Here is a 20,863-nt window from a genome sequence, read left to right as displayed (position 1 = left end):
ACTCCTCACCAGCTGGACAGCAAGTGCTTACTTGAGGGGACATCTGAGTGGTACTTCAGCCCAGAGATTTACCTGCCTCATGCCCATTCTGACCCATGTGGACCCATCACCACTTGACAGCACGTTATCTTGGACAAGAATGCACAGGAACAATGAATATGGTATTAAGGTGCCTCTTTCGGCCAGAAAGTGTACACAGACTACCTGCAGTCAGAAGGGGCAGTTCATCGTAGAAGGAGAGGTGTGCAGTGCGTAATACTGGTCTGGGGTGGGGGCACTGTGGAGAGAGAGGGGGTGACTGAGCTCCAGAGTGTGCCTGAGGGAGAAGCCATCGCCAGAGGGCATATCTTGTGTTGGCCGTCTTGTGTGGCCTTGGCTGGGTTGGGGGCCAGGTTGGTTCCTTAATCCTCTGATTCTGGCTAATCTGAGCAAGTATTGCATCCGCTTTTCCGGGATTCCCCGGGGACTGTCTCAGCTCATACCTGAGAGATGGAATGAGAGCTGGCGGCTTCCACCCACACCCCAAGAAACCACCTCACCCCTCCCAAATACTAACCTGCCTTCTGGACCTGCCTAAAAGTACCTCTTGTTTTCCCTAGGGCCCTTTTCTTATAGGTGTGGGACATATTCTGGGTTGTTAACATATCACTAAAATGGAATCCTTTGTGATATTAAAGTGGGGAGAGGTTTCTTTTGGCTATTGGAAGTTGTAGGCCTTCTCCTTCATCCAAACTTATCATAATGACCACCAGTAGGATGGGGCTTGGCTACAGTGAATCCCAAGGTCCCTGGCTGGGTTTGTTTGTGATCAGGTGGGAATTTGAATCCCAGCTCGCTCTGAGACCTGGAGCCAGTTATTCTCCAGTTTTCCCCTCTCTGAAACATGACCTGTAACATCAACCTTAGGGTTGCGTTAGGCTGACATGAGGTAGAGTGCATGTGCAGTTAACTCTGTACACAGCATGGAGTTACAGCATAATATGGGTATTCGCGCCCCCCTTGTCTATTATAACTCCAGTGCGCTTTTGGAGCTTCTCTTATCAACACACCATTAAAAGTAAGTTTTACAGTTTCGAATCAGCATTGATGCTTGTGCATCCGATAATTTCAGCTTTCTTTAACACTTGCAGTTTTGTTTAAAATCTCAGTAGACAATTGCAAACATACAAATGCCTCTGTATGTTCCTTGTCTGAACTAGGAACCAGGGGTCACGAAGATACTCAACGATGCCACAGTTCCAGTTGGTCAATATGAAGAGTGCGCTGATGAGAAGCCAAGATTTTTCAGTGTTCTGAAGGACTTGTAAGGACTTGGCTGATGTGTTTCTCTAGGCCAGAGTTCTGTTGATCTGTCTTGCTTGTAACTGAGGTTCCCCAAACCAAGAAGGGTTCTAGAGGATCATGCAGATGGATGAACAAGAGGGAAAACAGCCACCAAATCCAACTTCTTAGAAGCACTCTTTGCTAGAGAAGGTTGCCAAACTTAGAAAGCCAGTTTACAGGAAACTTTGTAGATGAGGAGCTCTGTCCAGCCCAGCCCTGCCAGCCACAGAACCTTGGAAAAGAAAGAAAAAGAAGAAAAGAAAATCATACTTAAAAAAAATTTCTCATTATGCTGTATAGAAGAGATTCAAGAGAAGAACAGTGTGTGACATTAGTGGGAACACACTGATAGAAGTACTCATTTTGCAATTTCTTAAGTATCTTTTCTGTGCTGACTTCAAAACAGTGAAAGAAATTCGGAAAAGAAGCCCACTATCTTGATGGAAGCTGTTTTGGCATAAGTGAAACCAGGCTTGGAGTGAGGTGGGGGCAGACTCTGGCCAAGCCAATGGAACAGACCCTGGAAGGATTGAGGCAAGCTGGGGAAATTGTTTCAAGATGCAGCTGGAGCCACTTGAAAGGGGAGAGAACTGGAGGGTACAGACATTTCATCAGTGTTTGCATTAGTGTGTGAGTAGCTTGATGTGCGTTCTGAGATGCCTAGGCCTACAGAAGCCTCCCTTCTCTTAGCATCACCTCTGGGGAGGGGGAGGAGGGTGACTGTCTTTTGAATAGTGCAGTGTGAGAGTTTGAGGATTACTAGCTGGTGGTGAACTCTCAGATTTGGTTGGCTTTAGGGAAGAGGGAGAGAAAAGGAGAATGTGTGTTGCTAATTCTCATAGCTTCCAGTGGCTTTCACCACAGGAACATGGAAGCTGTGGCAGGGGCAATATGGAACTCAGTCTCTGTGTCATCTTTAACACATTTCTCAGCACTTGGTAACCCCGAGGCTGGAAAACAGATTGAGCATAATCTCTGGGACATGGTTTGGCTTCAGTAAGCCTTGAGCACTGATCTTGCCCTCTTTCAAGGAAAGTCCAAGGGCAGTACCACATGTAGGGAAGCATAGGAATTGCCATAGGAAATGCACCTGGCAAGGCTAGAAAGTTGGATCTCAGGCAAGACTCAAGACAGGCAGAGGGCTTTCCTGAATTTCATGTGTCTCAGACTGGGCCCATCTTCAGCTCTAGGGACACATCCTAGCAAAGACCTCTGGTGATATGAAGCATCATCTTTTGCTGGCCAGGGAACAAGGCATAGGGGAGATATGGAAGGTTCATTAGCACCAATCGAGGCAAAAGAAGTACAGAGAAGACTCTGAGTCTCATAATAATCTGTTGCTGGTAATTTGTCCTGGACAAAAATAGCATGGAGAAAATTAAAAACGAAATGCTGTTGATGTGAATGCATAGTAACATGAATATGTTAGTATATAAATTATATACTATGACATTAGCATAGTATTTGGATCATTTGCCTAGTCAATGTTAATGAGGAAAGATTTCCTTTTGCAGCAGAATTGGTTTATGATAATAGTGGGACAGTAGGAAAAAATCTAGGGGACCAAATGGGAAGGACTGCGTAGTCCACCTAAGTGCAGTCATGTGAGAATTTTTAAATGTGGGACAGGCTACCAGGGGTTTCCATAGCCCAAACTGGAAGGACTGGTGGGTATGACAGGAGGACATGTGAGACCAATAGGTGAGGTGCTAGCAAGTCTGTCTGAGGGCTGTCTCAGGATAATTGGGTATGATCTGAAGGAAAGTGAAAAAGACATCAAAAGAGCACGTTTGCACAAATCAAGACTTTATAAGAGGTAGATGGCAGAATCCAGAAGGAGGTAAAGTTGGGTGACTAAGAACCTACTAAGAAGGAGTTGTTTTTAAGATGCAAGACACAAGAGACTACGTATTAGATGATTCCATTTACATGAAATGGTTGGAAGAGGCAGCCCTGTAGAAACAAAGTGGTGGCTGGGATGGGGAACGGGCATTAACTGTAACAGCATGAGGGGTCTTAATGGGGTGATGAAAATGTTCTAAAATGGACTTATGGTGTTTGCACAACTTGATAAATTTCCTTAAAATACTGAATTGTACATTTGAAACAGATAAATTATATGCTGTGCAAAATATATCTCAATAAGGTCATTTTTTAATGATTTTTTTTTAAATAGAAGGGATCTTCTCATTGACCCTTCATTTTCATTATGGTGCTTTTTATGCGACAGCCACCATGCTAATGTAGGAGGGTATAAAGATGAAGATCTTCACAAACAGAGGGCATAAATAAGCAGTTTTCAAAGAAGGCAAATGATTAATAAGAATTTTGACCTCACTAGTCATCACTGGCTTGCAAATTATGACATGAGGTAGCTTTTGACTATCAGGCTGACAAAGATTAAAAAGTGACAATATTCAGAAACAAACAGTTCTCTAAGACACTACAGCTGGGATTATAAATTGTTACCCCCTTTTAAGAGGAAAGATTAGAATTACATATGAAACCCTTGAATATGCTCTTGATGAGCAAGAACTTTGGACCCAGAAAATCAACCCAAAGGAATTTATCTTTAGGGGTCTTAAAATGCCATGAATATTCTTGCACCTCCCAAGTTTCTGTCTCCAGACTAGTCCTCTGCTCCAAAATCCAGACTTAGAGAGCTAGCTGCCCACATAATCATATCAAGCTCAACGAGTCCAGAACTGAACTCCAGAATAGATGTGTGCATTCAGAATAGGTCAGAGAGCCCCAAACCCAAAGGCTGCTTGTTCTACCAGCTCAGGTGATGACAACTCCACCTTTCTAGTTATGAAAGCCAAACACTTCATCTCTCACTTTCTCTCATACCCTATATCACATCCAAAAGCACAGGCTACTGACTCTTCCTTTAGAATCCATCATGATTCTGGCCATTTCTTACCATCCCCGTGGCTACTCTCTGCTGAGCCAGCTTATCTTTTGCTGGAATTTCTGAAGATGATCTTCCATCTGGTCTTCGTCCTTCTACCGTTGCCCCCACCACAGTCCATTCTCAACACAGAAACAAAGGGGATCATTTTAAAACATAGTACATATCACCTTACTCCTCTGCTCAAAACTAAAGAGCCCCCCATTTTGCATAGAAGTCTTTACAACTGCTTATACAGCCCTCCAAAACCAGTCTCTGTTACCTCATCTCCTATTATTCTCCTCTCTTGCCCCTTTTCTCAAGCCTATTCCTCAGACACACCAGGAACGCTTCCAATTCATCACTCTTGCACTGGCTCTTCCCTCTGTCTGGAACACTTTGCTCCCAGGCAGCAGCATGGCCAACCCTTTCATCTTCTTCAAGTCTTTGCTCAGTGTGTTCTTCCCAGTGGGGCCACCTCAGGCACAGCATTTAAAGTTTCAACCTGGCTCTTCCAACTCCTGGCATGTTTGATCTTCTGTATCCTGTTCAGTGTTTTCTGTTTTCCATAGCACGTCTCACCTTCTAACATATGATATAGTTGGATGCTTATTTTAACAGGTCCATTGTTTGTTGCCTATCTCTCCCTTCTAGATAGTAAGCTCCACAAAGACAGGAATCATTTTGTTCACTGCTGTACCCCCAAATGCCTAACAGTGCTTAGCATGTAACTATTTGTTGAATGAATGAATGAATGAATGAATGAATGAATTTGTAATGAGCAAATAGTCATTTTATAAACAAAAAACAAGCATTATGTCATAAGGAAAAAAGTGATATGAGTTCCCATGTATATTGTCTGAGCTCATCACTCCATTCATGAGGTGTGATTGACTCATTCATGTACAGCAAAGTCTGACTCTCCCAGCATTCTTTCTGCCCCCATGGAGAATGTGACCAACATCATCAGGATGACCTAGCAAAGCAATGTGGCTGGAGTTTTGATTTGATTCTGTATAGGTTGCAGGTTGATCTCATAAAGTTATAAGAAACCCTGATTCACTCACAGTAATTTAATAAAGAAATGCAATCAGTTGCAAATAGAAGCCTGGAAGTTCTCTTTTAAGGGCCAGTATCTCTGTAGTATGTTTTATTAGGTCAGTTCTCACCATTGATCAGGCATCTCCTACTTAATTTAGCTTCTAAGTTTCTCTTTTCGAAAGGTATATGGTGGCTTAAAAAAAACCACTTTTATTGATTTAGGCAGAAATGAGGTGCGTGAAAACCTTTGAGAAAAACTGGAACTTCATGTCAACCTGCTGCTCTATGTTAGAAAGGACCACAACTGTGCTTCCTTTCTATTAAGCTGTACTGCAGTTGAAAATGTGTAGTGCATCCTAACATGGAGGCTACATAAATCATTTTTGTTAGTTTGAGATGTGAGTTTTTAAGATAAATATGAAAATCAATGATTTCTTGTTACGGGGAAGTCAAAACAATTTTTCCATTAATCATATGATTTGGCTGCTTTTTATCCAGTGTTTTTCTGCAGTGTCTCTACTACCCCCACCCCTTTGCATCCAGAAGCTATCTTGGCAGGAAACAGAAAAAGAATCAGCTGTGCTTCTGTACAGAAATGGATATTGCAGCCAATGGTTGCAGGAAATGGAATTCAAGTAGGGACAGGGCAGAAGTGAGTACACTTAACACGGATGAACACAAAATGTAGCTTCTGCCTTTGAGGCTGACACGCTGAATTCAATCAGTGTTTATAGAATCAGACAGTAGAACACCCACCTTCTTTCTTACACCCCTTAGTGTAATTTCTCCTCTGTTTGATATGCCTTAAAAGATTCAGTATTGGTTTGTATAAGATGCATGTTTATTTTTATTTCTTAGTCACTGGTATTAAGAGAAATATATTATTAAGCTCCTTTTCTAAGTTCAATGCTGGGGAGCAGAACCAATTATAAACTGAGTTACTCTGTATATTATCCTACTGTATGCCAGGAACTACAATTTTACTCTACTAGTAAGCTAACCAATTTGGCCTGCCTGGTTTCATGAATGCCGGTGGAAAGCATGAGACACTTGGATCAAAGATGGAAGACAGTTTATTATTCATAGAAATAGCAGTCGCCAGAGTATCAGTATATTTGCCCCAATTCCCCTGAGGGCAATATGGATCTCTGTCCTGCTGTATAGATGGATATGACTGAAATTTTGCTGCTAAGCTGTGTGGTGGTAGCAAGTTTTGGTAGCTGATAATTTGAATTGGATTTGAATGGTAATATTGTATTCTAGGTCAGAAAAAAATTCTTAAATAAATATTTAACCTGATTTTGCAATATCAACTTGTTTCCCAATCCAAGTTGTATGATAAAAAATAATACAGATTTTATGATAAGAGAACATATTCATGTATTCATATTCTCTATTCTTGACTCCAGATGAAGGAGAAGAGGAAAGAGTGGGTGACCCCCAGCTGTTGATGCTGGATGAGGACGAGAGAGTCAGCTAAGCTGGACTTTATCAGTCACCTCCCTCACGCAGCAGTTGGAATACGGTGCTCTATTCATTTATACTCTAAGCCTAGACTCTGGTCTATTTTCAAAGTCTTTTTGGTGCCTGAGCCCCATCTTTCTCCATCTAATCAGGGCTAATTTTCTCTCTCATGGTCCCAGCAAAGAAGTAGATGGATTTATTTTCAGAAATGGCCATATGAGCACACGAGGATATCAGTCACTCTTTTCAGCACAAAATTCACCCCCAAATTCTATTTTACAGAGTCTCCAGAGAAAGTCTGGCTCATTTTAGGAAGGGTTGTAGAATCTGGGAGGAGTAAGCCCAACATTCAAGGTAGCTGGGAGGCAACAGCTGAGAGAGACTGCCCGTGGGGAATCTTGTTACTAAATGACTCCAGGAGATGTTTGTCATCTTCCCACCCCCTCTCATGGAGCTGTTTGAACTTGCCTCCCTCTGTTTCCCAGCCGAGATTTCGCTGGGAAATTAATCTGTATATATTTAACACTTCCTCTCAACCCGTTCTTCTCTGGGAACCTACAGATTTACAACCTCAGACAGCCCTCTGGATTAATTAGGCTTAGCAGGTTTTCAAAGGACCACAAACAGCTTCTTAACCTCCCATTACTTCTTAGGCAAGAGGCAATCATGAGCAAGAACAGTCGATCTCCATTCATCTTGTGTGTTACACAGGGCGGCTATTAGCAGTTAGTCCCATTGTGTAAAACTCCTGCCTGGACGTAGGAACTCCTCTATAAACATCTTGTTCCTCTACTGTCTATCCTGGGGGCCTGACTCACTCAGATGAAGTGAGAATGTCTGCTTTGCCAAAAAGTCTGAGTTCTGGAATTCCTTTATGTTGTCTGAGTTATACAGTGTTTTCAAGGCATTGGGGTGCAGGCCACCCAGGGGTGGTGAGCCAACTGACTCTGAATCACACATATGTATACACCAATGGATCTGCCTGGCAGCTCCCTTCTGTGGGTTCACACTATGTACCAGCCATCGGTAACTGATGGCCAAATGCCCAAGATGATTTTCAAAGGCACCTGGAGATACTGCTCCTTCTGAGGACTTTGGCAGAACAGTCTAGGATATCAGAATTGCATAGCTGCCTCATGCCTTCTTTTGATAGAATTAGGGCATGGATAAATAATGCGTGTCCTTGGCCTTCCAACACCTACTGTCTCTGCCCCTCTCATCTCCTGCCTCCCTGTCCTTGTTCTTTAAACTCCAGGCAGCTTTATCCCTCTAGCTTTTCCTAGCACCCAACCTTACCTGCCAGTCCTTCCTGGGCCTCCCACCCCTGGAGAACCCAGATGCCAGAATTATGATAGAGCATCAAGAAACACAGGAGGTACTCAAAGCTATTTTATTTTATTTTATTTTTATTTTATTTTATTTTATTTTATTTTATTTATTATAAAGCACTTTTTGAGAGGAAAGGGAGGTAGAAGGGATTAAGTTACAAAAGGTGTTTGCAAAGGCCAAGTGAAGTGAGGAACCTCAATACATTCCACAGGGAGGATTCTAGGCTAGAATTTAGAACTTCATTTCTGGATATGCTTGTCTTTCCTCATTTATCTTAAGGCCATCCTGGGATGGTCAAAATCAAATTAATTTAATCAATAATTTTATATGTCCGAGGACAGTTTCAAATTTGGGGAAGAAACCAAAAAATTACTGAAGAGGAGACCTATTTTTCTGGACCAGGATTATATTCCATTTCTTCTTTCTCAAAGACTAACTTTGAAGTTTAAAGATTCTCATGGTGGGTAGGAATCCTTTTGAACTGAAAAGGGATTTGGACATATGAGTTAGCTAGAAAGGCACTGGAAAAGTTTGGTGAGTCATTTCAGTACAGATGGATAGGGAATATGGAGGCATTACATATAAGGTGGATGGAAGAACTCTAAGAAAACTACCCCCAGCCTAACAGTCTTTCTCACCAACTTGCTGTAGCGTCCGTAGTTGATTCATTACACTTTGTCTTCGGGATGACCTTAGAAGATGCAGTGTCCAGGAAGGAATAAAATAACCTGTCATACAGTTCCTTGAAAGTGTCAGAGCCTTATTTATTATTAGGAAGTCAGGAGGGGATGAGGACGTGGTGCCAAACTAAAGATAAACTCTTGCTTTGTAATTTTGTTGAGTATGGACCCTGCAGAAGGAATAAACCTCCCAAGATTCTTGGAGCTTCTGTGAGAGTAGAGATTTCCAAGATCCTATACTCTGACTCAGTGAGCCAGCCTTTTTGGTACTGAAAAGAAGGTTTCTGCACAGAACCCATCTAATTGTCCAGAGCTTAATACAAAAGATAGAATCCCAAAAGGAATTGCCTCTCCAGGTGATATCTTTTTCAGGTTGATAGTTAATGTCCAGGAGACCTAGGACACCTTGGACATAAAAGGAATGTTTGGGGGCGCCTGGGTGGCTCAGTCGGTTAAGCGTCTGACTTCGGCTCAGGTCATGATCTCACGGTTCGTGAGTTCAAGCCCCGCGTCAGGCTCTGTGCTGATGGCTCAGAGCCTGGAGCCTGTTTAGGATTCTGTGTCTCGCTCTCTCCCTGACCCTCCCCCGTTCATGCTGTCTCTCTCTGTCTCAAAAATAAATAAACGTTAAAAAAATTAAAAAAAGGGAATGTTTGTTTTTCCAGGGTTCTGTTTTGTCTTTGGCACTGGATCAATACTTTGGGGATGGCCTGCACCTTTGATCTCTAGAAGCCTTCCCAAGAAACTAGCATTCACAGTTCTGAACATGCGAAAGCAACTTGGAGATGACCTATTTTAACACCCTCGTGTTACAGACAAGGACACTAGAGTAATTGAGACAGCACAGCAGCACAGTGGACATAGCATGGGTTTGAGAAGCAAGCTGTCAGTCCAGCACTTGACATTTAGGTGAACTGGGGCATATTAATATTTCTAAGCCTCAGTTTCTTCTCTTGCAAAGGGTGTTCTTAAGGAGCACATACTCTAAGAAGTAACTCTGGGGCACCTTGGTGGCTCAGTTGGTTGTGTCCAACTTTCAATCTCAGCTCAGGTCTTGATCTCAGGGTTGTGAGTTCAAGCCCTGCATTGGGCTCCACACTAGGCATGGAACCTGCTTTAAAAAAAAAAAAAGCAATTCAAAACTTGGCAAGAATTATTATATTTGCTGTTATTTTTTTAAATTGAGACCTAATTCATATAACAGAAAATTCACTATTTTAAAGTATACAATTCAGTGAGTATATTCACTGTGTTGTGCAACCATCACCAGTATCTAATTTGAGAACATTTCCATCGTCCCCAAAAACTCTGTAAGCAGTCCCAATTCTCCCTTCTCCCGACTCCTGGTGACCACTAATCCACTTCCTGTCTCTATGGACTTGCCCATTCTGGACATGTCGTATAAATGGAATGACATGGCCTTTTGTGGTCTGGCATCTTTTACCTAGCATAATGTTTTCAAACTTAAGTTATGACATACACTTCATTCCTGTTATTGCCAAATAATATTCCATTATAGGGATATACTACATTTTGTCTATCCATTCATACATAGGTTGATGGAAATTTGGTATCATTACCATTGTTTTTACATGGTTGGGCCAAAGCCAGAATGAAGACTTGAGTGTCTGACTTTCCCCGTGGTCCTGTTTTTACTACCTTATGCTGTTTTTCATAACATCTGACATATGTCTTGCATTAATAGTAGTGATTTGCTCAAAGAAACCCTTACAGTCTGGCTAATAACTACCCTGAAGATCTTATATCTTTACAAAAATTTTTCCAGTGTGAAAAAGATACACAATTCAAAGAATGAAATTTAAACATTATAGAGAAATTATACTGAGAACCAAGTTTAATTTTCATTTTCCAGACTCTAGTGGACCTCTCTTTATACCTCTTCATCTCATTATATTTCACAGTACAACCTGAGGTCTATATGGTACCTTTTATCTACCTGGTTTTTATGTGTAAGTTCATTACCATGTTTTATAGCCCAGGATCAAAGAAAGTTTTTATTAGCTTTGGTGGTTGTTTAAGGACCCATCTCTCTTGTTCACTCTACTCCATGGCAAAAATTCAGAATTATTCTGCTCTTCATGGAGACTGGCATTGTCATTGCATTAACCTGACCATTAGGTATGGGTAATATATGCCTTTGTCCCAGAATTTAGTACATTTCAAACGCAACTGGTTATGGACGCAACTCTCGTTATGGACGCGACCCCTTCCTGTAAACTGACTATCCCAGCTCTCAAGTCTGAGCTTCAAGCCTGGAGGAGGAGCAGCTTGGTATACTTGAAAATGTTCTGTTTCTCATTTATTGAGGATGTGGGCAACCCTTTGTAGGCACATGAAGGCCAGAAGCAGTCCAACACATTAAGGATTTGGTGGTTGACATTCTTTGCTTGTGATCAGGTGATGTGTAGAATGTGGCAACATTCCAGTGGTGAAGGCGTTTCCCTGGATCCATCTGGGGTTTGTGCTTCCTTATCTTGGGTGGCATAAGTAGAGGGTCCAGCCCAGCCTAGTTTCCTGACTTTGAGCAAGTGTGTTTTCTTTGCTAAAGCTTTCATGGTCCTGAATACCACTAATTACTTATCTTGTTTGATGTTCTATTTATTGTTATTCCTTAAGATCTGGAGTAGTTATTGTGTGTCAGGCTTCACATGCATTATCTCACTTATATTATTTCCTGCTTCTAAGTGTTTGGCACCCCTCAAGTACATGAAACGCAACTGAGCCCGGCCTCTGCCCTCTCAAGCCAAGCATCCCTGAAGAGGACATCCCTGCCCTTTCACTTTTCCTGGTTGACACAGTTTCCAATAGCCTTCTGTATCCTAGTCACCCCATGTCTGCATGGTTTTCATTGGGGGTCCTCTCAAAGCGACACCCAGACTGAAAATGACACTCCTTGTGTGCCAGGAACAACCCAAACTAGAACCATTATCAAGAAGTGGACTTGATGCTCATTTAATGCAGCACACACTTGTCAACGCTTATTACCAGTTGTGTCTTAATTCCAGCCAACACCTCTCCACCCCCAACTCAGTATCTCTTTTCACTGGAATGCTGTGAGGCAGTGATTCTTGTTGTTGTGCAGTTGATATTTTCATCCTAAGAGCAGAACTTTACATGTCTCTCAGTTTATCTATTCTTTACCTTGGGAACTTGCAGAGTAATGACATCAAAACTATATGAATGGTGGGGCGTCTGGCTGGCTCAATCAGTAGAGCATGCCACTCTTGATATCTGGGTTGTGAGTTCAAGCCCCACATTGGACGTAGAGTTTACTTAAAAAAATTTAAGTTTGCGGGGCGCCTGGGTGGCTCGGTCGGTTAATTGTCCAACTTTGGCTTAAGTCATGATCTTGCGGTTAACGAGTGCAAGCCCGCACTCAGAGCCTGGATCCTGCTTCAGATTCTGTGTCCGCTCTCTCTCTGCCCTTACCCCACTAGTGTTCTGTCTCTCTCTGTCTCTCAAAAATGAATAAAAATGTTAAAAAAAATTTTTTTTAATTTAAATTTGTTTTTTTAACTAGATGAATGGGAGGCTAGCATAATTCTGATGTAAGAAATTGTTGAGGGAATGGAGAATTATTGTTTTTGTAGTCATATGTAAGGATTGGCTCTGTGAATAGAAAACTCCATTTCTAATTACCTACTCTAGGGTTTTTTTCATTAGTAATTTCTAGCTCGTGGGGATTTTGGTTTGCTTGGGGGTTATTTTTAGCATCAACAATTATGTAGATTAAAAGAATGAACTGAGCATTGAGCCTCTTTGGGAAGCTTAGTACCTCTGTTGCTTCACCAGGTTGTTAATCACACGGGTTCCGCGGGTGCTGCTGAATGCGTCTGCCCGATGCGCTGGTCGAGATGGATGGTGTGAGGGTTTCATCCGGCATTTCTGTGTGTGTTGCAGTTACCTGGCTGAGCAGTGCTGGAATGGCGGCTTTATCTACCTGATCATGCTGCGCCGCTTCAAGCACAAAGTTCACTCTCCGTATAATGGCAACGGTACCAACAGCTCTGAACCAGGAGAGACGCCAACCTTGGAGCTGGGTGACCAAACTGTGAAAAAGGGAAAAAGAGCAAGAAAGTTTGGGGTCATTTCCAGGCCTTCTACCCACAAAGCCACTGAAGAACCCAAGAGCAGTACTGGCTGTGAGTTGGACAATGACCCCATCTCTGAGCCGGACAACGGCCCAGACCCTGAACTTGGCAATGGCCATGCTTTTGAGCTAGAAAATGGCCCGGAATCTCTGAAGGAGCTGGCTGGATCCCATCTAGACAAGTCAGAAGCAGACAGAGGGACAGAGCATAGAATTCCAAAGACAGATGCTGCTCTACCTACAAGCAATGACAAACGTCGCTTCTCAAAATCTGGGAAGACAGACTTCCAATCAAGTGACTGCCTGGCACGGGTAAGCTTTTGTTTGCTTATCGAACCTGAATTTCAAACAAAGTACTGTTGAAATAGCTTTTAAGGCTCAGAAAATCTATCTAAGATGGCCTTGTATTTAGAAGCCAACACATTTAGTAAGACAAATGATCAGAGGACATAACAATAACAACAACAAAAAATCCAAATCATTTCATCCACTTAAATAAAGAGCTAGTTGAGTGATCCTAAGTGGAAAATTCAAGCCCTTCTGTGGTATAATTTGAGTCGTCTGAGGCCCAGATAAAGTACTCGAACTGCATCATTATTTATCACTACTGTCACCAGTGGAATTGCCACTAGTGAGGCCAAGAATTCCTGGTGGCAATTGATAGCAAAAACATTCAAACATTCAGTCCTCAGTATTACACAGGAAGGATGTTCAACACTCAGGGAAACATCTGCTTTTATTTTTAACACTTCAAAACCAGTGATATTTTTATGGGTTCGTGTTATTACGTTGCTGAATTCCAGTGAAGTTGGGGGAAATTTCACAGATATCTCTGATACTATGATATCCAGCTGTGATGGTCAGGGTTGGTCTTACCTAAAGGCAAAGCAGATGTGGTATACTCTGAGTGGTAACAGGTCCACTTCTAGCTTCAAATTTTCTCCTCCATTGTAGCCAACATTCTCTCATGAAATTATATTTCTTTAGGGCAAGCACGTTCCTTCCAAGAATCTTCTTGGCAGGTATGCCTGTGGGTTCCTAAAGAAGCAGTAACTTGCTATGTTGTTTCTGATTGGTTTCCTCTCTGAGTCCCTGTAGGAGACACCCCTTAAGGATGAAAGAGAAAGTTGGGAAGATAAGAAGCATCAAGTTCAGCTTTGCATACTGCTGAAATGGTACCCTGGGAATGAGTCTAATTTCTAGAAAGGCTATTTCATGCATATTTCTCCAATCATAGCCAATCTGTATAATGGGATTAGAGGAATCAAAATAATCCCTCTCTCAAGGAACCATGTTCCTTCATTTGAGTATCTGGGTGGTCTTCATAAAGCCTTACCCAAAGGAGGCATGATTTGTAGATAGAATTGTAAATAAAGGAGAAGAAAAAAGTAGTGTCTCTATCAATGATTTTCTACCAACTTTATGGTTCTCCTCAAAAAAGAATTAAGGTCAATAAAAAGATTATAATGTGGACCTCCCAAATTAAGGACAATACAAAGATTATAATTTGTTTCTTTCTGATGAGTACTATATTTGGATATGACTTTTTCTCCTAATGATTAGATTATGAATACACAGAAAGCTGAGGATGAGTAAGTTAGGGAGTGTTGGTTAGCTTAATCATTTTGAAGGTTTAAGTTAGCAAAAGAGACTAAATCTCACATATATTCCAAAGAATAGGCTTTCATTTGGCCTAGGACACAGTAGAAATAATTTGGAAATGACTTTAAAAGAAAAAAAAAAAAACTTTTAAGAGGCTACTCATTCTCTGCTAACCTTTTTTTTTTGTTTGTTTGTTTATGACAGAGACAGAAACAGAGCAAGAGTGGGGGGGTGGTGTGCAAAGAGAGAGGAAGACGTAGAATCTGAAGCAGGCTCCAAGTTCTAAGCTGTCAGCGCAGAGCCTGACATGGGGCTCAAACCCACGAGCCGCAAGATCTTGACCTGAGCCCAAGTCGGACACTTAACCAACTTGAGCCACCCAGGTGCCCCTCTCTGCTAAACTTAACTAAAAGCAGTAACATAAAAGTGAATTTCTGGATTAGACTATTTGAAGACTACACATATCAGACTTCCTTTGCCTGGTTTTTGCACTCAAGATCAAATGTCAAAGAAGATATAAATGAAATGGTGATTTAAAAAAAAAACAAAAACAAAATCTATTGCCTTTAGGACATTTTTTTTAAAGCCACATGCCTATAGAAAGGAGAGATCTGCCATCTGGACTTTGCATTCTTCACAACTGCCCATAATCTATAGATTGAATGTTGACCCTGGGTTATACTTTACATCTTAGAAAGTTGGAATGGGCCATACACCCTTTTAGGCATGAATATCTTTTAGGACCCTTTTCAAACCAAGAAGCATCATCATTCAATGCATTTACCCAGGATTGATAGAGTTGGCAAGAAGTAGATCTTCACTGCTTCCCCAACATCCAGATTGGAACCAGTAGACCATCACAGAAGGTGGTGTAGGTTCTTGGGCTGAGCGGATTTTTATTTTTACTCCAGGATGAGCCCAAAATCATGCTAAAATGGAATTTCCAGAAAAAACAAAAATTAGGCATTTACCTCTTAAACCCTTGGGGCAAAAAATTCTATTCCATTTGAATAATGGGAGATTAAACATGTCAGCATTGTTCTGTTTCTGCTTTATTAATGATTTAATATAAATCTACAAAGAATAAATTACAGAATAGGTTTATAATCATTCAGACCATTTATATTTGTGAGATGCTTCTTTTCACAGACTGTTATTTGTTACATAAAAATAAATCTTCTGTCTTTATTTTTATACCCTCTTTTCCTTTAACAGAGCTGTAGGAAACATTTTATCTAGTAAATATCTTCTTTTAAAAAAACATGTTTCTATAAAATATTAACACATAATAAGACATATGCAACCAGATTAATTTTTTAAATTATAAAAGTTGGGCCCATTGTCTAAAACGTTAGAATCTCCTAGGACATAGATAAGCAGTTTTAGAAATGAGTTCAGAGTTCCTTACTCCCTGTCTAGTGAAGATCATTATTCATCCAAGGGAACAGTTCTTGCAAGCCTGTTTACTACAAATGTGTATTTTTGTAATGCAGCATGGTAAAAATAAGTACAACTTAGTCACATAATAGGGAGAAAAAGAACCCTACCATTTACCAGTCAGGCAAGTTTCTTCATAGTTGGCATGTGTGTCTGTGGGTCCATTTGTGGTCTCACCCTAACACTTGTAATTCACCCTATAGAGTATCCGAACTCTTCCCTAGACCTTCAGCAGAGACCTCAGGAAGGCTGAGTGGTTCAGTGCAAGTGGTCTGCAGAGACCTCAGGAAGGCTGCCCCAGGTCTGAATCTGCAGGAAAAGGTAACTGAGGAGAATCACATCCAGGACATCTCCTGGGTAGTTTTATGTTTGCATCAAGCAGAGACAGCATGAGGATGATCCTATTCTAGTAAGCAATGGGTGAACGTCTATCCTTCTATGTGGTAATGTCTCCTAAGTCCGTGTCTGCTCCTTTACCTCTCTCCTGAGCGCCCCCGCCCCAAGCTTTCTACCACCTACCTGCAGTAGGTCTCCCATCTTAGATATTTCACATCGATGCATCATTTTCCCACCCAGCTGGCTCCAATGTTCCAGGTCCCATCACTCTCAAAGTCACCCAAGCCAGAAACCTGAGTTTCAGCTAGCAGTTACTCACCTGGTTTGTCTATAACTTTCCGTGGTTTTGTACTGACAGTCCCATGCCAGGAAATTGGGACAGTTGGCATCCTGGAGTCAACTGAAATACTGGCCTCTTCCTTCCCCATGTCCAGTCGAACACCAAATCCTATCAACTCTGGCTCCCTGTAGGGTCTCCCTCCTCACCCCACTTCTCTCTCCCACTCCCACTTCTATGGCTATAGGTCTGGACCAAGCTGCTTTCATTTCCCATGTGGGTGGTCATAGTAGTCTGCTACCCATCCGTGTCCAGTGTCTTCCTGTCATCTGCTGTCCCCACAGCAGCCAGAGGGACCTTTCTAAAGAGACTCCATCAGTCATGCATGTACCTGCTCACACACACTGCAGCTTAAGCCCTTTGGATGGGTCCACTTTACCCTCAGGGTAATATCTGAACACCTTAGCTTGACAAAGCACACGAGGCCTTTCACTCTCTGATCCCTGCTTAACTTTTTGCCTTCATCTCTCACTGCTTTCTTCCTCCTCAGTTTAGACTGAATTAGCCACATTTTTTCCCAAAAGGCTACCCTATCTCCTGTGAGCCTTTGCAGCTGCTGCTCTCACCATTCTGTTTCTTCTCCCCTCCCCCATGTAGCTTAGCGTCTTCCATTTCTGGGGGACACACTCCTCTAGGAGGCTTCTGGGGACCCCCCCCCACCTGTACCATCTTTAAGCATCTCCTCTTTGGGCTCCTGCATTATCCCCTCCTTATCTTGATCAATGCATGAATCCCACATATTCCAGTTGCCATAGGGCTTGTTGTGTCCCCAGTAGACTTTAAGGGCAAGGACCTTATTTGTCTTTGTGTCCTGGCTCAGTGCCTTGCACCTGCAGGTGTTCTGTGCCCATTTATTAATGAAAGCGCCCAAGAGCTCCAGGCCTAAGGGGCACCTGGGTGGCTCAGTCAGGTAAGTGTCTGACTTCAGCTCAGGTCATGATCTTGTGGTTCATGAGTTCAAGCCCAGCATCAGACTCTCTGTTGTCAGTGCAGAGCTTCCTTCAGATCCCCTGTCCCCTTCTCTCTGCCCCTCCCCAAATCACATGCACACTCTCTCTCTCTCTCTCTCTCTCTCAAAAATGAATAAATATTTTTTAAAAAAGAGCTCCAGGTCTGAGAGATGGGATACTATGTTCCAGCCCTAGTTCTTCCTTCCCCAACTCTGTGGCCTTCAAGCTGCCATGTTCTTTCTCTGAGCTTCTGTTTTCTCACCTATAAACTGAGCATTTTGGTCTGCTACCTCAGGAACTTCAACCCTGACATATCACACATCATTTCTTACTGATCATTCTAAATAAGAAGGGATAAGCAAACAGTCTCAGAATCTAAGTTTGCAACTAGAGCCAGACCACTTACTGCAGTAAAATTCTAGTTGGATGATGTTTCTTCTCACATTTGGGGAAAAGATGCTATTGTGAAATATTATTTTTGGTTCCAACAGAAGATGAGGTCATTTAAATGCTGCCGAGACAGCTCCCTTTAATGTACCACCTCTGTTTTGTAAATAAATCCCCCCCCTTTTTTTTTTGGCCTCTGTGAGGAGATGCATGTATGAGCTCACACAGTAATTGGCGTTTTTATAGGAAAGGGTAGCACTTCAACAACATTAATATAAATGTCCATAGCGTCCAGTTTTGCGTGGTTTGGCTTTTTCTCAACAGGCTGACAATCTCGTTGCCCTTTAAGCCAATGCAAAAGGAAGCAAAGGCTTGAGCCATCTGTCTAGACAGGATCTGTTTCAGAACTCAATCATCTCTACAACTGGATCGGGTGTTCACACGCTAAACATTGGCAAGCGTGCAGGTATCCCGTCTGGGTGAGCCTCTTAACATCAGTCTCAATAACTTCTGAAAAACCATAGGATGAGTGTATAAACATCCCACATTTATTAATTCTATGGCATTTATACGGTATTGTTATGTGCTAGGCACCGTTTTGTTGCTGGAGAACCCACTGGTAAATGAGAGACAAGGTTCCTGTGCCATGGCACTTAACACAAATAAGGGGCCACAGGGAATAAATAAGCAAATTGATGAATCAGAATGTTAGATGGTGACAACAAGTACTATAAATGAAATCGGTGAAGTGAAAGATGACTGGGCAGTGTCCTGGTGGGGTTAACTGAAATTGGTATCACTGAAGGCCTAATTAAACAGACAATGTTTGAGCCGAAGCCTGAATGTCAGGAAAGGACAGCCGTGCAACATCTAGAAGCAGAATATTTCCAGCGAGGAGGCAGCACATGTGGCTGCCCTAGGCAGGAGTGATTGGGTCTTCCAGGGATAGAGAGACAGTAAGTGCTGGGGAGAACACGGAGGTGGGGGAGGGGATATGATTTGGGATTGCAGGCAAGGCTAGAGATGGAGGTTTGTGTTCGCCATCTCAAAGATTTGGACTTCAGTCTGCGTCTACTAGGGAGCTGTTGGAAGGTTTAAGCTGAGTGCATCATGATGTATGTTGTATAATGGAGAATAGGGTATTGTAGGAGATGAGGAAAAAAAGGGAGACCATACTGGAGACTACTGTGATAATCCATATTAGAGATCCTGGTGGTCTTGACCAGAGTGGTGGCAGGAAGGAGCAGGAGTAGATAGACGTGGATGTGTTTTACAAGTAGAGCCTACAGATCTTGCTCATGGTTTGGGTATAGGAAATAGAAGGAGGAATCAAAGCTAGCGAGCTTTTAGTTTGCATATCCTCTTTAGCTGGCATAAATGATGGTGCTTTTCCCATGGAGGTGGGAAAGCCAGGAGGGAGAGGGAGGCAGAGTCCTGTTTTGACCATACTGAAGTGCGTATTACATACCCATGCAGAATTCTAAGGAGGCAGTTGGAAATCTACTTAATATTCTATTTAAGTTGGCCTGTTGATTTTTGGTGAGTGCCAGCTTTAGCCTCATAAACTTCAGACACTGATTTTATTTGTAACTGAACACTGCTCTCAGCTGTAGGCAACTAGATTTAATACTGACAGTTGTACAATTGAGACTGATAACATCTGCCACTTCCTGTTTGTATCTTCCTTTGTGTATCTTTGAACTCCTCATTAGATGATCAAGAAAACTTGCACTAATTTCTTTGAATCCCCCCCATCCCCCCCTGCCCCCCTTATAGTTCTTACTTTCAGGTATGGAGAGAAAACTCATGGTATTAGATAAAAGTGAAAAAGAAGAAGATCTGTTTCTTGACTGTATCATTGGGGGCTGTATTACAGATTGATCATTCCTACTTTCTGAAGCCATTTTTATTAGATATTTGCTTTATTTTGCTTTTAACTACTTGTGTGTATATTGGGCAGGGGAATGGAGTGGGCCTGTGAGTGCTCTTACTGAATTTTGTCTTTAGCTCTTTTGTCAAGAGTATATGTTAGGTCATTATTCTTTCTCCACGATCATAGGTTTGCATGTTTCTTGTCACAAGTCCTACTTCTTTTTTTTTTTTTAATTTTGTAATGTTTACTTATTTGTGAGAGGTGTGGGGAGGCAGAGAGAGAAGGAGACACAGAATCACAAGCAGGCTCCAGGCTCTTAGCTGTCAGCAGTACAGAGCCGATGTGGGGCTCAAACTCAGGAACCATGAGATCATGAGCTGAGCCGAAGTCAGATGCTTAACTGACTGAGCCACCCAGGTACCCCTCAAGTCCTATTTGTAAAGGCATTTAAAAATTAGAAAGGACTGTGTATCTAGTATTGTCATACCATCTGTGAACCATACTTAACATGTTCTGTTTAACAAAAGGATGGTAAGACAGATGTAACTGGTAATGGGATGGATAGGTTTTTATTAATTTGGGCTAAAGCCAAATGGGTTTGCTTATTTCTGGACTCTCCTAATAGTCCCTGTTGCTTTTGGGAAGGGATTTCACAGCTTTTCTGGACTGGGAGAGGGAAGAGCACTGTCCCATATCTTCAGGACCCTAGTAGCCATAGCATGTCTTCCATGGAAAAAACAAGTCAAGCCACCATTCCGCTCTAGTTTCTCAGCTACTTTGTTAGGCCCAGGGAGTCAGCTATGGGACTGACCCAGGTGCTAGTTTGGGATGCCCAGCAAGCTGGGACAACAGCTAGTCAGCACGTCTCTGAATTTGTTCCCTTTGGGGCTATGCACTAGGCCACGGCCTCATGTACTCGAAGTGTCAAAAACTGCCATGTCATAAGTAGCACTGATTCTCAAGGATGGCATCTTGGACATAGTGGAGCTGTGAGAGACTTGGAAGGCCAAGGAGGTTGTTTCTGAATGGAGAAGAGAGAAAGGTGTTCCAGAGGTCAGAGGCAACACACCAAAAACCATGAAGTCCAAAGTGAAATGATTGGA

General features: G+C 42.2%; 1 protein-coding gene across 2 annotated transcripts in view; it reads left to right on the top strand.

Annotated features, from left to right (window-relative positions):
• Positions 1-20,863, top strand: part of LOC122230421 (PDZ domain-containing protein 2-like) — a 122,985-nt gene that overhangs the window by 25,578 nt on the left and 76,544 nt on the right. For both annotated transcript variants that reach the window (XM_042997037.1, XM_015544396.2), the window contains exon 2: positions 12,649-13,150. In XM_042997037.1, the coding sequence (XP_042852971.1) occupies positions 12,695-13,150 (456 nt within the window). In that variant the 5' untranslated portion in view covers positions 12,649-12,694. The remainder of the gene's footprint in view (positions 1-12,648; positions 13,151-20,863) is intronic.

This window comes from Panthera tigris, chromosome A1 (genome assembly GCF_018350195.1).
Source record: "Panthera tigris isolate Pti1 chromosome A1, P.tigris_Pti1_mat1.1, whole genome shotgun sequence".
Classification (NCBI taxonomy): Eukaryota; Metazoa; Chordata; class Mammalia; order Carnivora; family Felidae; genus Panthera; species Panthera tigris.
Note: the sequence above shows the minus strand (reverse complement) of the source record. Positions and strands in the feature narration are given on the sequence as shown.